The sequence below is a fragment of the Trachypithecus francoisi genome, unplaced genomic scaffold, assembly GCF_009764315.1.
Source record: "Trachypithecus francoisi isolate TF-2019V2 unplaced genomic scaffold, Tfra_2.0 Lachesis_group8, whole genome shotgun sequence".
NCBI lineage: Eukaryota > Metazoa > Chordata > Mammalia > Primates > Cercopithecidae > Trachypithecus > Trachypithecus francoisi.
The window spans coordinates 13,578,217-13,592,224 of NW_022681473.1; the positions used below are offsets into that span (position 1 = coordinate 13,578,217).

Consider the following 14,008-nt stretch of genomic DNA (forward strand, 5'->3'; position numbering starts at 1 on the left):
AATTTATCAGGAGCTAGATGTTAAGGAAAAAAGTGGTTAACCTTGCAAGAACATCCAAAGATGTTGGAAAGGATACTGAGTTACTTGACACTTGGAAAATACTGTTCAAGACAATTTTACTTCATTGTTAGAGAACAGGAACTGGCATCTGGGCCCCAGTTTTAGAGGAGATAACAGTACATACTGCATCACTGTTTTAAAATTGAACAGAAAAATGTATACAAGATACCCAGCACAGTAACTATTAATGAGTAGGTGTTCTATAACTATTAAGCTTTCTTCCCATTTTGCCTCATCACATGTAGAATAGAGACAGAGATGAGACACGTACCTAAATCCTAAATGCAAGATTATTTTATTTCTTAATCACTCCAACTTCCCAGTCATTCAGCAATTAGGGATTATTAATTATTGTTGTTGCCAGAGCCAGCACTCCCCAAACTTGCTTCTATGATAATATGCCCTGAAAAGAGGTAGCACCAACCATTAAGATGGACACAGTCCCGTGACAGTTATTTGAGTTGCCATCGTAGTTACAGTAATGGTGATAAAATGAATAAATCACCAAGCTAATTATGTTGATTAAGATCCCTGATACAGCCAGTACAGAGCTGGTGATATTCATTCCCAGGCTACCTCGGACCTAGAAAGGAATGAAAATCAATTAAACAATCCAACAACATCCTCAACTATATCTCCATGAATCACTTTACACCCACCGTTTCTTTCTTACTGCCATCTATCTTTATCTTGATTATTTCAGTAGTCTTCTAACTTGTCTTGTGGTTTAAACTCTAATCTCTTGCCAAAACACAAACATGATCTCATTATCCCCCAGCTTAAATTCTTCAGATGATTCTTGTGGGCACATAAAATAATCTCCAAATCTCTTTAGCAGGGTTTTCAGTGTCCTTCACACTTTAGCTGGACAGCCCTGTCTGTGTCCTTCCCTGCCATTCCTTGCTTCTGAAGCCTGATTTCTTATAATTTTTCTTTCTTTCTTTCTTTCTTTTTTTTTTTTTTTTCTGCTCTGTCACCCAGGCTGGAGTGCAGTGGTGCAATCTCGGCTCACTGCAAGCTCCGCCTCCCGGGTTCACGCCATTCTCCTGCCTCAGCCTCCCGAGTAGCTGGGATTACAGGCGCCTGCCACTACGCCCGGCTAATTTTTTGCATTTTTAGTAGAAACAGGGTTTCACCGTGTCAGCCAGGATGGTCTCGATCTCCCGACCTCGTGATCCACCTGCCTTGGCCTCCCAAAGTGCTGCGATTACTGGCGTGAGCCACCGTGCCCGGCTTCTTATCATTTTTCTAAATGCTGTTTGTCTGTCATGCCTCTATACCTTTTGTATATTCTCTCTCTGAGCAGTATGTTCTTTTCTGTACATTCTCTTCTCATGGATAAAGGTTAGGAGGCTTTTAATAAGAACTAAAATTGCTGACTGGGCGCAGTGGCTCATGCTTGTAATCCCAGATTTTGGGAGGCCCAGTGGGGGTGGATAACCTGAGGTCAGGAGTTTGAGACCAGTCTGACCAACATGGAGAAACCCTATCTCTACTAAAAATACAAAAATTAGCCAGGTGTGGTGGTGCATGCCTGTAATCCCAGCTACTCGGGAGGCTGAGGCAGGAGAATCACTTGAACCTGGGAGGCAGAGGTTGCAGTGAGCTGAGGTGGCGCCATTGTACTCCATCCTGGGTAATAAGAGCAAAACTCTGTCTCAAAAAACCAAAAACCAAAAAAAAAAAAAGAAACCAAAAAAAGAAAAGAAAAAGAAAAAATAACAACTTGCACAGCAAAGTGTGAGGAGTATGTGTAATGTGGCTGCAGCTGGAGGGGACACTAGGGAGTTGGGTTAGGCCAGATTTGAAAAACACATATTGGTCATGTTCCAGAATTTGATATTTATCTTTTGAACAAAGAAAACTCGAATATGGACTTTAACAAGAAAAAAACATTTATTAAGATATGGACTTTTGCATTGTATTGGCTTTATGAAAGGTATCTTGGCATGAGAGTTACATTTTAAATTTGCTTCTTATGTAATAACCTTATTGTGAATTTCTTTTATTGAAAACTCAAAATCCTTTTTGAATACAGTTGGAATTTACATTGTAATCAATGGGTCAGTAAATATTATGCCACACTGATGCTTGGTGTCACTGTCATGGGCTGACTCATGCTGCAGGGTTTTGCTGGAGTAGTCCCGCTTAATATTTCCTCTCAACAATTCTCTATGTCTTCAAAACGATTCCCTTCGCAAGGGTAAGATTCCCTACCTTGCCAAAATATCCAGTCCTATGTCAGTAATTAGCCTGACTGCAATTTTTGAAAGACAGATTTTAGTAGGTAAAACGCACAATTGCTCCTGATTTTTTACAAACAAGGAAACAAAACCTATTTTACACCCTGGCAGAATACATTTTTTTGTTAATCCTTCCTTTTTTTGATACCAAAAAAAAGAAAATATTACTCACCAGGCCTTTTGTAGTTCTAATTCCTGCTGCAATTGACAAGGATCCTGAAATAATAAACTAAAAATGAGAGAAAAAATGAAGGTAAAAAACTTTAAACCAGTATTGGGAGTCATAACTTACTAAACTTAATTCTAAATTAGGTAGGTATGTTAATCAGATCAATTATCTTAGACAAAACCACAATGGTTTGCACATTATTTTCCCTTTTCCGAGAAAGAACAGAGAAATTATACCAGATAAAACCATGGGAGAATTTATCAAGGTTTTCAAATAACATCTAACTGAAATGATATTAAACCTGTTTGAGGGCACTAGGAGATAAAGTTTCCAAACTTATGATACAAAGTAATTCTTACACGGTACCAAAATTTTTTTTTTTTTTTTTTTTTTTGAGACGGAGTCTCGCTCTGTCACCCGGGCTGGAGTGCAGTGGCCGGATCTCAGCTCACTGCAAGCTCTGCCTCCCAGGTTTACGCCATTCTCCTGCCTCAGCCTCCCGAGTAGCTGGGACTACAGGCGCCAGCCACCTCGCCCGGCTAGCTTTTTGTATTTTTTTAGTAGAGACGGGGTTTCACCGTGTTAGCCAGGGTGGTCTCAAACTCCTGACCTCGTGATCCGCCCGTCTCGGCCTCCCAAAGTGCTGGGATTACAGGCTTGAGCCTCCGCGCCCGGCCTCGTTTAGAGTATTTTAAAAGTTATAAGTAAAATAGCAAAAAATGTAAATTCCCAATTAGATGTTGACTAGAATATACTAGTTCATTTGATTTCATCAATAAGGCAATTATTTTTTATTTAGCTAAAATAGCTAGTCAAGTTGGTTAGACTCTCTGCCTTATAGTATTCAACTATTGGAATTTTTTATTTGCCTTTCAAATTTGATTTCAGATGATTCAAAAATCATATTATAATATAAAAAATACTGAACTAATAAAAAGTTCAATAACTTTATTTAACTAACTTCCAACTACCCAGACATACAGATGATTCATGTTCTCTAAATCGCCACTGGAATGAAAACGCTAGAGGGAACACCCATCATATGATGTAAAGTACATCATGAACGTTTGGGATATTCCTTCAGCTCTACAAACATTTTTTAACATTGAAATATTCTAATTTATACAATTAATGAATTTAAGAAAAAATTGCATGCTAATTGCTATTCACATTTACAGTGTTGATAGGACAGGACATTTAATACAATTCAACATTATTAGTAACTGCAACATTACTGGTAAAATATGAAGAATTATAATTTCTGTAACATGATAGAAATCTGTCTTAGTCTAAGAGTCTTTAATTACGTTTAATGATAAAAAAGTAGGACCATTTCATTAAAGTCAAAATTAAGATAAAGATGCTGACTATTATGTAATACTATTCTGGGTATATTTACCAAAATAATTATATAAGAAAAATAGTTGGAGCAAATGGTTAAAACTTTTCTTATTTAAGTACTAACATACGAACAATATATATTGCAAACATTCAAGAATATGAACTAAAAATTACCATAAACTACTTTAAAAATTCAATAAGGCACCTTGGAAAAACATTCTTTACAGAAATTATATATACACATTAGGAGTGTGTATGTATGTCTGTGTATTTGAAGATAGGATTGAATAAGAGGACTTCATTTACCACAGGAAAAAATATGTACACACTATCTCAGAGGAAAAAACGAGGAATGTGAAACATACAGGAACAGAACTGAAGAGGCCAAAAATAAGAGGAACTTGTGACTGGTTCTTGGTATTGGTACTTATACTGTATAGAAGATTAGAAGGAGGCACTTTACAGATGAGGTATGGAAAAAAAAGGTTGAAAGAATAGTGGAAGGTAGCCACCGAAAAGATTTCACCAATTAAGTAAAGGCTTATCTAATGGAACACCTACAAGAGTCTGAGTGATGTCTCAGTGGACAAATGGCTCCTGCAGTTCCTGGTAATCTACTGAACATATGTGGAAAGCTTGCACCACATAAGCTGGTTTTTAATGTGATCTTGAAAAGGAAATGGAAATAAAAGCAGAAAACTAAGTGGTTAGATGTATGCAATTCTGAAAATACACTGACCCTATTTGAATCTTCATTCCTGTACCAAACAGTTGTGATCTTGGGTTAGTTACTTAACCTCTCTTCATCCATAAAAATGATGATAATGAAAAATCAGAAGTTTGTGGTGATTGTTTGAAATGAAACTGCACATATAAAGCACTTTAAGTAGAGTATCCACATGATAGTAAGAGTATAATAAGAGCTGTTATTGGCATTAGTATTTTTGGATATATGAAGTATTTTGCAACTTTCCAAAAGCAAAGCACAGCTTTACTGTTCTTCCAATCTTGCACTTCTGCTGCAAACAGGTGAAGGGGAGCAAAAAGCAAGCTCTACTATATAACTGTAAACTATCTCATTCTCAGTTTTAGAAATAAATGGAAACTCTGCAATGCTAGAATAGTCCCTGATTCTAACATAAACCCAACTTATAAATTTTATTTTTCTCTCATCAATGGATAAAACTTGGTATTTTACTCTCAATTTGCATTAAAACTATCTTGTGTTTTCTCTTGGGAGAAGGTTTTTAAATTTAATAATAGTTATAATTAACTTAATATTAATTATATTTTTATGAATTTATGAAACAAAATATATCAAATAACATTTTCATTTTCTAAGGTAACAATTTCCTGAGTTTCAATAGTCAGTAGACTAGATATTAGAAACTGCTTGTGTACCAGCCACATCTCCTCTTCCTCCTTGCTAACTAAACCATTATTTTGTTCAGTTTCTCATGAGCTAAATGTAGGGTAGAGTCCTCCCAGCTAGAGAGGTAAATCTTGATTAGTCCAGGCCAATAATGGCAAGTTCGTTGTCTTTACTGACAGCTGATTTGGGAATATGCATATAAAATATTTACCGAAAGTTGGATGTGTCAACCATCTCCCCTCTGATATGGTTGGCTAGCAATCCTTGATGAAATCCTTGCGTCACTGAATGAAGCAATCCTAGAAATGACAAGCCACTAATCTTGTTGTGAACTAATCAGTGCTTTCAATGTTTAAGCCATTCTGGTTTGGGTCTTTGGCAATGTGCTGCTGTAGTATATCTAACGGATATATATCAATATTTAATCTACCTAGATTTAATATAATACTATCAGTAGTTCTTTAAATATGAGAAAATTGAGTAAGAAATGTTAGATACCACTCTCAGATTTACAGAATTACAAGATACAGTTAGAATAGGATTCCAAAGATCAGGGTATTGACAACTGCTTTATGTTATCTTCAATTATATCAAAAGATACTCTACTCACCATCACTGACCCCCAAATTGTGTACCCGATATACACAGAAACAGGGTAACGTCCATAAGCACTAAATGCAATACACATCATTGTTATTCCCATGCTAAGGCTCATCAGGGCAATCAGAATCTGCACAACCTAGAAATGATGAAGAAAGTAAAAACTGATTATCCACCACAAAAATAGTGCTTCTGCCACCCCCTTTCCAATTACTAAGCTATCCTTAGTCTCCTTCGATATAGTCATATGACCTTCTTAGTATTCTCTTATCACGCTTTTTTCACATAAATAACCATGAATATTTTCTTACCAATATTACCGCTCGGGATGTCTATCATTGCCAATAATTTCAAGGTTAAGAGGAGTAGGAGTATGCCAGAACCAGCCCAGGGTTGCTTTTCTGATACCTACGATGTTACTTCTACCACAACTATTTCTCTCTTTTTATCATGAGCTCAGAGAAGTGGCCTAGGAATTAGAAAGCAATTATTGTAGCAAGGAGAAGTAACCTGAAGAAAGGAGAGTATATACAGGGGAAGAAAAAAAGAAGAGCAAATATGATATTTTCTTGAAGTCTGGAGTATGAGGACATGAGTATGAGTACCCAGGGAGGTAAACATAGCAGAGTAAGAGTACCATTATCCCATGGCATTCCAAAGGATCAAAAATATTTCAACAACTTATCAAAATTTATGGGATGTAGTGAAAGCAATGCTTAGAGGAAGATTTATAACATTGAATAAATATATTAAAAAATCATGATCTAAAATCAATCTCCTGAGAGTCTACCTTAAGAAACTAGAAAAAGAAGAGCAAATTAAACTCCAAATAAGCAGAAGAAAAACTATAATAGAAATTAGAACAGAAATCATAAAATTGAAAACAGGACATGAATAGACAAAATTGATAAAATCCAAAGCAGTTTTTAAAAATATATGTATGCATAAATAAAATAAAATAAAAACATCTCTAGCCAGGCTAAGAAAAAGAGAGAGGACAAAAATTACTAACATAAATGAAAGAAGGAACATCACTACAGTTCCCATAGAAATTAAAAGGATAATAAAAGAATGTTATGAACAATTCTACACCCACAGTTTGATAGCCTTGATAAAATGGATAACTCCTTAAAGACAATTTGTCAAAACTCACACAAGAAGAAGGAGACGCTCTGAATATGTCTATAATTATTAAATACATTGAATCAATAATTAATAAATTTCCAAAACAGAAAGCATCAGACCTAGAAGGGCTCAGTGGTGAATTCTACCAGACACTTAAGAAATAAATTATACCAATTATTTACAGAAAATAGAAACAGAGGAAATACTCCTTAGCTAATTCTACGAAGCTAGCACTACCATCTGCCAAAAAACCACGCAAAAACTTTACAAGAAAAGAAAACTACAGACCAACATCTTTGATGAACAAATATGCAAAAATCCTCAACAAAATATTTGCAAACTAAATCTAGCAATGCATTAAAAAAATTGTGTAGCATCACCACTTGGGATTTATCCCAGGTATGCAAGTCTGACTATACGTTGAAAAACCGATTAATGTATTCATCACATCAACAGGCTAAAGAAGAGAAATCACATGATTGTATTAACAGATGCAGAAAAAATATTGAACAAAATCCAATGCCTGTTTATTATAAAAACACTTGAAAAACCTATCAATAGAGGAGAACTTCTTCAGGTTGATAAAGAATATTTATAAAAACCTGCAGCGAACTTCATACTTACTGGAGAAACTCAAAGTTGACTCACTAAGATCAGGAACAAGGCAGGGATGAGCCCTGTCACTACTCCTTTTAACATTGTACAGGAAGTCATAACAGAAACAGTAAGACACAAAAAGGAAATAAAGGTATATAGATTGGTCAGGGAAAAATAAAACTGCCTTGTTCCCAAAAGACATGATGTCTGTATAGAAAATCTGAAAGAAGCAACCAAAAATTCCTGGAACTAACAAATGATGATATTAGGCTTATAGTATACAAGATTAATACATAAGAGACAATTACTTTCTTATGTACTTATAATGAATAAGTGAAATTTGAAATTAAAAACATAATGCCATTTAAATTAGTAGCACTTCTAAAAATTAAATATTTAGGTATTGGTATTTGGTATTTTTTAGGTGTAAATCTAACAAAATATTTACAAAATCTATAAGAAACTACAAGCTTTGATAAAATAATTAACTAAGTAAATGGAGAGATATTCCATGTCTACGGATAGGAAGACTCAACATTGTCAAAATGTTAGTTCTTCCCAACTTGATCAGTAGATTTAATGCAATCTCCATTAAAACCCTAGCAAGTTATTTTGTATATATTGATAAACTGACTCTAAAATTTATAAGGAATGGCAAAAAAGCTTAGAATAGCAAACATGATCTTGAAGAAGAAGAAGGAGTTTTAAGACTAATACTACCCAATTTTAGGACATACTATAAATCAGGGCTGTGTGGTATTGGCAAAGAAATGACAAATAGATCAATGTAATAGAGTAGAAAGCCTAGAGATAGCCACACAAATATAGTCAAGTGATCTTTGGTAATGAGCCAAAGTAATACAATGAAAGAAAAAGATAGTCTTTTTAAAAAATCGTACTTAAAACTTGATATCCATAAGTAAAAATAAAGCTTAGACACATACCTTTTATTTTTCATAAAAATTAACTCAAAATGAATCACAGACATAAATATTAAACTAAAAACTATAAAACTCCTAACAGAACATAGGCCGAAATCTAGATGACCTTGGGTTTGGTGATGAATTTGTCAATACAATACCAAAGGCACAAACCATGAAATACAGAATAAATCATCTTAATTTTCTTAAAATTAAAAAATTCTGCTCTGCAGAAGACATTGTCAAGAGATGAAAAGACAAATCAGACTGGGAGAAGATATTTGCAAGAGTCATATCTGACAAAGGATCGTTATCCAAAATATACAACAAACTTAGAACTTAACAATAAGAACATAAATGTCCTCGTTTAAAAATGTGCCAAAGAATTTAACAAGACACCTTATGAAAGAAGATACAGAGATGGTAAAGAGACGTGTGAAAAGATAGTCCACATCTTATGTCACAAGGGAAATGCAAATTAAAATGATAATGAGAGTCCACTAGCACCTGTTAGAATGGTAAAAATTCAGAACACTGACACTACCAACTGCTGGAGATTATGTAGAACAGCAGGAACTCATTGAGTGTTGATTGAAATATTCAAAATGGCAAAGTCACATGGAAGACAGTATGACGGTTTCTTACAACACTAAACATACTATTACCTACAGTATAGTAATCATACTTACCCAAGTGAGTTGAAAACTTATATCCACACATAACCTGCCACACAGATATTTATAGCAACGTTATAATATAAATAACGCTATAATATAAATATAAATAAATATAACGCTATAGCAACTAATAGCCAAAGTTCGGAAGCCATCAAGATGTTCTTTGAGGTGAATGCATAAATAAACTGTGGTACCTCTAGACAATGAAATATTACTACTAAAAGTAAATGAACTGTCAAGTCACAAGAAAACATGGAGGAAATGTAAATGCATGATTTTAGGTGAAGGAATGCAACCTAAAAAAAAACAAAACACCTATTGTACAATTCCAACTGTTTGACTTTCTGGAAAAGGCAAACTATGAAGACAATAAAAGATTAGTGGTTGCCAGGGATTAGTGGGATAGTATATGATACTATAAAGGTAGATTCCTGTCGCTATACCTTTGTTAAAACTCATAGAACACACAACACAGAGAATGAATCCCATTGTGATTTGTGTACTTTTAGTAATGATGTGTCCATGTAGTTCATCAGGTGGTACAAAGGTTACACTCTGGTGGGAGGCTGATAATTAAAAAGCTATGCATGTGTGGCAGCAAGGGGCATATGGGATATACCTGTGCTTTGCTCTCAATTTTTCTTTAAGCCTAAAATGTCTCTAAAACATACAGTATATTTTAAAATAATTATTCATACATTAAAAAATAAACCCACTTTGGGAGGCTGAGGTGGGCAGATCATGAGGTCAGGAGTTCGAGACCAGCCTGACCAACATAGTGAAACTCCGTCTCTATTAAAAATACAAAAATCAGCTGCGCGTGGTGGCTCATGCCTGTAATCCCTAACTACTCAGGAGGCTGAGGCAGGAGACTTGCTTGAACCCAGAAGACAGAGGTTGCAGTGAGCCGAGATTGTGCCACTGTACTCCAGCCTGGGTGACACAGCGAGACTCCATCTCAAAAAGTAAAAATAAATAAATAAACCTAGTAAGTGCCAACATAAATAACATAGTTTATGAGAAATAGCTATATTTCCCCCACCCTCCAAAAAATGAATAATGTGAAAAAAGGATCCAAAATATCCACAGTGACATTTTCCCATTTGAAACTTGGGCTAGTGATAAACCTATATTTAATGTCCTTCCACCTGCACTATTCTGTCATTCTTTTAATCCTTCATTTCTTTTAGGCATGCTCATCTGAGACTCCAGATAAAAATGCTCAGAGAATAGATTTTTCATCCTCTGAGCAGGGGGCTAAGAAAAGGTTCCAGAAAGAAATAGTAGCAATATGCATCTGTCAGCTATTCAGGAGGGCCTATAAAGGGGACGTCAGCTAGTAGTGCATAGGTGGCCTTTTATTTTACTGCTCTTCCATGCTGAGTTTAAATACAATTATCATGGATGACCCACAACCCTAGAATAGATCTGAAGTCAATATATTTCAAATATAACTCAACTGGAAGCACGTCGTGATAGAATACTATATAGTTTTTCAGATGAAGAGCATGAAAAGTAAATACTGATGTTGCAAGGGTTGGCTGTTATATTATGAGGTTAGTGGGACAGTGTATTTGGCATTAGGTCTTACGAAATATGAGATTACAACACCATTGGTCTTCAGCTAGATTTGCAACTTACCCCAAGGACTTTGGGTTCCCCCTTCAAGAACTTCTCTTGCAATCCTTTCCACATAGGTGAATGTACGACAGCCATGTTTCCCAGCTGGGGCACACCAGGGCCGGCTCCTGGCATGGCCTGTTCCATTCCTCGCATGGTTGTCATGGCAGCAGAAAAGGTGCTACAATAAGAAGTGTAATTTAGTATGATGTCCTGGAAATGACAAAGGAGGACATGACACTTTGGGGCAGGTTCCTCCCTAAGGACAAAATCTGGTCTACATTCCCTTCCCATATCATAATAGCTGTTAGAGCCAGGGAAGTGGAACAGGCAACACATTAAGGGTGGGGCAGGGGGAGAAACTATATGTCATATGATATCAAGATGCTAGAAAGTCCCGCAGAGAGGGACATGTTGACAGAAACGAGGTAAACCTGTTGGACCTCTAAAATTAGAGAAATGTATTTAAGTTCCATTCCAAGTCTGCTCCGATTTTATTTCTATCCCTCTTACTGCCTAGTCCCTTGATTACAGCCACTTCCCCACGAAGGATTACTTTTTTGTTGAGATGAAGTATCGCTCTATTGCCAGGCTGGAATGCAGTGGCACGATCTCGTCACACTTCAACCTTTGCCTCCTGTGTTCAAATGATTCTCCTGCCTCAGCCTCCTGAGTAGCTGTTACTACAGGCGCACGCCACCATGCACAACTGATTTTTGTATTTTTAGTAGAGACAGGGTTTCCCCATGTTGGCCAGGATGGTCTCCATCTCCTGCCCTCGTGATCTGCCCACCTTGGCCTCCCAAAGTGCTGGGATTACAGGTGTAAGCCACCGTGCCCGGCCAAAGGATTACTTTTATAACAGCAATAAAGTACACAAACTCATCTGCCTTCCAATTTATTGTATAGTATTGTATAGTTCCTCCTTTTCTAATCAGAGCACAGTTAAATTCACAGGGCTGAAAAATCTTCCTATGTTCATCCTTGCTGGGTGTGACTTATGTAACCTTGTATTTTGTCCCACAAACTTTGAAATTTGGTAATGAAACTAATGGCTCTGAGTCATATTCTTGGCACCACAAATCTAAATCTCTTGTCCTATTACGTTGCTTTAAATCCTAACTTGCTGGTACACAGCAAGGACCCATCAAATCATTTTTTGAGAATCTAAGCACAAACATATTACCCTTATACTTCTTTCTGTCCTCAGTGTAATAACTCCAACCAAGTCATGTCGAGATATGCTAAAGTCACATGGAAATTTTTATCTATGTATTTGAATTCATATTCAGGTGTTTCATGATCCACTTCCATAATTTTTAGGGAAATGAAGCTTGCTAATATCCTTGAAGTAATAGTTAATTTTGATATCATTTATGCTTCATTGAACCCCTATAAAAGTCTCAAGTTTGGAGATGTGTGCCCTTTTATTGGTAACATAAATGAAAAAAAAATTGTTGTACTCCAAATTTACTATGGTGAGAAAAAAATTAAGATTTCTCTGAAAAAATTATCATCTTGTATTTATTTTTAATACATCAAAGGAAATAAATTATTAACTATCTAACAATAAAACTGATTAAAGTCAGAAGAAGGAGAGTGAATTTCAGAGAAAGAGGAGAAAAGTTAAAATGAAAAGATTAATCATTTAGAACATGAATTTAACTTTAGTAATGTATATACTTAAAATTATGAAAAATAGTAAAATTAAAAGTACAAAATTACAAATTATAAAATAAGAATTTCTTTTAAAAAAGGACAAATATAATAAATAAGAAATATATAATGTAAATATGACTGAAGTAGTTAAGATAAGGAATTAAATATAAGAATGTAACCAAAAAGTCAATGTTCTTATTCTTATCACTTTTAGAAAAGTTCCAAAAACAATTTGGACAAACAGAATTAGAACTCCGTTTTTTTTATGAAAGTGTGAAACAACTAACATTTCTATAAATCAGGTGAAATGAGTATTAAAAACAAAGATTACATGAGGATACATTTGGAGAGAAGTGTAGCGAGAGTATGAAAGAAACAGGACACCATGGCCGCAGATTTCAGAGCATAGTTATCAGAGATGAGAGGCCCCCCGAGGTGTACAACATAAATTATTGTTTACAATCCTGGGAATTAAATACATCAGTTGATAACTGTCACTTCCCTGGAAAAGTATAGTTCTGAGAATCATCAAAGTCAGTAGTAAAGGAGAAATCCCACCAAAAAGCCACATATTTAGAAAGCAATCAGTCTCTGAATAAGTCCTACATTGGAGTCCATAAAGAAGGAAGTGTAGATATCCTTGATACAAGCCTCCAAGAAGTCCCACAGATTAGGAGCACCTGTTTATATTATCACATATAGAATATGTAAAGAGTACAGATAACTTATTTAAATGAAAATTAAATCACAAAAATGAAGTCAAAGATAAAGCACATAGAGTGACAGGACATATTTGGAACATAATCTCAAATAAATTTCAAATATAAAATAGTGTTGACAGAAAACAATTGGTCAATGTGTTAAATAACAAGGAATAGCTGAAAATAGAATTAGTCAACTGGAAGAAAAATTTGAAGAAATCACCAAGAATTCTGTAGAGAAACAAGAAAATGATCATAATAGAAGAGAGGTTAAAAGATTAGAAGAGTAGAATTAAAAGGTCTAGAATATGTCTGATTAGAATTCTAAAGAATGTCACCAAGAAGGCCAACTAGAAGTTCCTAACCCTCATCATCATCAATACACACACACACATACATACACACACTCCCCAAAACAATGAATAAACAACTGCATTCCAACCAAAATAATTAAAGAAGAGCACTTGAAAACACCAAAGGAGTAGCAGAAATCTTGTAGATCATAGAAACCCAGGATGGCTGCATGAAGAAGGAGAAAAAACACCTTTCTTCCACCACCTTTCCCCCAGTTAGGACCAGCTCTGAGTCAGGAGGGCCTTCTTCCTGCAGGGAAAAGGTAAGTGAGAGGACCTCAGCAGCTCGCATCAACACCATGGACACCTGTAATCTTACTACTGAAGAAACTTAGAGTCTTCACAGGCTCTGAGTTCAGCTGATGGAGCTACCTGAAGTCCACATGTCTGTCCTATTCCAGAGGTGGCCTCCATGGCCTGAACTGCTACTGTACTGCCCCTTCTTGGAAGTGAATCACTGCTAGAGTGCATTCTGCTTCAGGAATGAGTAGCCATTTGCACCCCTCCATCTCTGAGGCTTAACCACCACTATACCACACACACCTGGTAGCCATACCTAAGCCAAACTGCT

General features: G+C 35.7%; 1 protein-coding gene across 3 annotated transcripts in view; it reads right to left on the minus strand.

Annotated features, from left to right (window-relative positions):
* LOC117080578 (membrane-spanning 4-domains subfamily A member 4A) overlaps positions 1-14,008 on the minus strand; it is a 64,369-nt gene that overhangs the window by 9,107 nt on the left and 41,254 nt on the right. For all 3 annotated transcript variants that reach the window (XM_033205728.1, XM_033205729.1, XM_033205727.1), the window contains exons 2-5: positions 10,746-10,905; positions 5,796-5,924; positions 2,476-2,532; positions 485-643 (exon numbers count right to left, since the gene is read on the minus strand). In XM_033205728.1, coding sequence (XP_033061619.1) covers positions 485-643; positions 2,476-2,532; positions 5,796-5,924; positions 10,746-10,889 — 489 coding nt within the window. In that variant the 5' untranslated portion in view covers positions 10,890-10,905. The remainder of the gene's footprint in view (positions 1-484; positions 644-2,475; positions 2,533-5,795; positions 5,925-10,745; positions 10,906-14,008) is intronic.